At 39.3% G+C, this 2,558-nt stretch overlaps 1 protein-coding gene across 1 annotated transcript; it reads left to right on the forward strand.

Annotated features, from left to right (window-relative positions):
- The first annotated feature begins 262 nt into the window (after nt 1–262).
- Nucleotides 263–1,662, forward strand: LOC138340210 (uncharacterized). Its single transcript, XM_069291907.1, has 2 exons — nt 263–578; nt 1,070–1,662. The coding sequence occupies exons 1-2, from the start codon at nt 263–265 to the stop codon at nt 1,660–1,662; spliced, it is 909 nt and encodes a 302-aa protein (XP_069148008.1).
- The last annotated feature ends 896 nt before the right edge of the window (nt 1,663–2,558 follow it).

Consider the following 2,558-nt stretch of genomic DNA (forward strand, 5'->3'; position numbering starts at 1 on the left):
TATGAAATAGAGGCAATGTGAGTCTTAGGAATTCTCACTTATCAATAATCTTGAAAGTTGTGCCTTATGAGTGGTAACTCAATGTGTTCCTTTTCTTATAATTCTTTTCTTGTGGATATAGGAGATGAATATTAGAAGGACGTCTGCAAGAAGAATGGAGGAAGATTTGGATAATATGGGAGTTACTCCCATAGAGAACTAAGCCCCTCCACAAGGAAACCTAGTGCCTCCAAAAGACCAAGCTTTAGTTATTCCTCTACCCATGACGGATGGAGAGATAAGGTCGGCATGTGTGACTTTGGCTCAAGCCATGACTACCCAAGCTCAAGCGGTATCCACTCAAGCTCAAGACATGGTGGCTCAAGCAAATAGGGAGATTGGACCCCGTGTTCAACAAAATGCTAATATCACAGCTTCCTATTTGAGAGACTTCACTAGGATGAAACCTCCTATGATCTATGGGTCAAAAGTGAATGAATATCCCAAATACTTCATTGATGAGGTCTACAAGATTCTTTATGCTGTGGGGTTGACTTCAAATGAAAAGGCCGAGCTAACTTCCTATCAACTCAAGCATGGTACACCCAATGGAAATATAATAAGGCCTTGAGAGGGGGTACTATCACTTGGGAGGTATTTAGAAGGTCTTTCCTTGATTGTTTCTATCCTAGGGAGAAAAGGGAGGCGAAAGTGGAAGAATTCATCAACTTTTGTCAAGGAGGTATGAGTGTGCAAGAGTACTCCTTGAAGTTCACTATTTCTTGGTATATCCTAGGGATGAGATGAGTCACTTTATCATGGGAGTGTCCGATGACTTAGTTGAAGAGTCTCATTCGGCGATGCTACATAACAATATGGATATCTCTCAGTTGATGGTTCATGTTGTACAAGTTCAGGAGACTAGACTAAAGCAGAAGAATAAGTAGTTTAAGAGGACCAAGTCTTATGACAGAGGTACTTCCAAAGGTAGGCTTGAAATTCAAGACAAACGTAGGTTCAAGAAGAGGGTCTCCAATCAATTTCCTTCCAATTTCCTTAGGTAAACAAAGATAGGGTTTCTAACCCTAAGTCTCAAATGGGAAAAGTGGAAATTCACCAAGTGACAAACCTACTTGTGCAAAGTGTTCTAAGAAGCATAGGGGTGAATTCTTGGTGGGAACAAGAAATTGCTTTGGTTGTGGAAAAGAAGGTCATAAGGTTAGGGATTGCCCTAATGTGAGGAGTAAAGAGAAGGGGAGTGTTAAAGCTCAATCAAGCGGTTCTACTTTTTATTCTCCAAAAAAGAACCGCTTTTATGATCTCCACTCTAGGGGTGAGCAAGAAGAGTCCCCCGATGTGGTCACTGGTATGTTACAAATCTTCTCTATTGATGTTTATGCTTTACTTGATTCCCGTGCTACATTATCATTTGTAACTCCTCTAGTAGCTAAAAGGTTTGATTTTCTACCCGATATTTTGATTGAACCATTTTCAGTTACAACCTCGGTGGGTGATTCTGTTGTGGCTAGAAGAGTCTTTAGGAGTTGCCCTATATCTTTGCCCAATAGAGTTATAGGAGTGGATTCAATAGAACTTGTTGTGGTTGATTTTGATGTTATTTTGGAAGTGGAATGGTTTCATACTTATTTTGCTTCCATAGATTGTCGAACAAGAGCGGTTTAGTTAAATTTTCCTAATGAACCCGTCTTATAATGGAAAGGGGTAAATCAACTCTTAGAGGTCGTATCATTTCTTGTCTAAAAGCTTGTAATATGATCTCTAAAGGGTGCATTTACCATATTGTAAGATTCAAAGATCTTGAGTCCGACATTCCTCCTATAGGTTCGATCCCTATAGTGAAGGACATTCCAGAAGTCTTTCCCAACTAATTGCCCGAGATTCCACTTGAGTGGGAAATAAACTTTTGTATAGACTTGTTACTAGATACGAATCCCATTTCGATCCCTCCTTATAGGATGGCTCCGGCCAGTTAAAGAGTTAAAGCTTTAATTCAAAGACTTATTAGACAAGGGTTTCATTCAACCTAGTCTTTCATCATAGGGAGCTTTGGTGTTATTTGGTAAGAAGAAGTATGGGTCCCTTAAGATGTGCATTGACTATTGTCAACTAAATAAAGTCAATATTAAGAACAAGTATCATCTCCCTCAAATTGACGACTTGTTTGATCAACTCCAAGGGGCAAGCTACTTTTCAAAAATTTACTTGAGGTCGAGGTATCACTAACTTAGGGTGAGAGGTGAGGATGTACCTAAAATGGCATTTCAAACTATGTATGTTCACTATGAGTTCCTAGTAATATCCTTTGGCTTCAGGAATGCCCCAGCGGCATTTATGGACCTTATGAATAGAGTGTTCCGAAATTACCTAGATTGCTTTGTCATTGTCTTCATTGACGATATTTTTGCATATTTGAAGAATAAGGGTGAACACATGGACCATTTGAGAGTGGTATTATAAGTCCTTAAGAAACACCAACTATTGTCCAAGTATAGCAAGAGTGAGTTTTGGTTAAGATCGGTGGCGTTTCTTAGTCATATTATCTCAAGTGAGGGTATAGA

Source organism: Solanum lycopersicum, chromosome 12 (assembly GCF_036512215.1).
Source record: "Solanum lycopersicum chromosome 12, SLM_r2.1".
NCBI lineage: Eukaryota > Viridiplantae > Streptophyta > Magnoliopsida > Solanales > Solanaceae > Solanum > Solanum lycopersicum.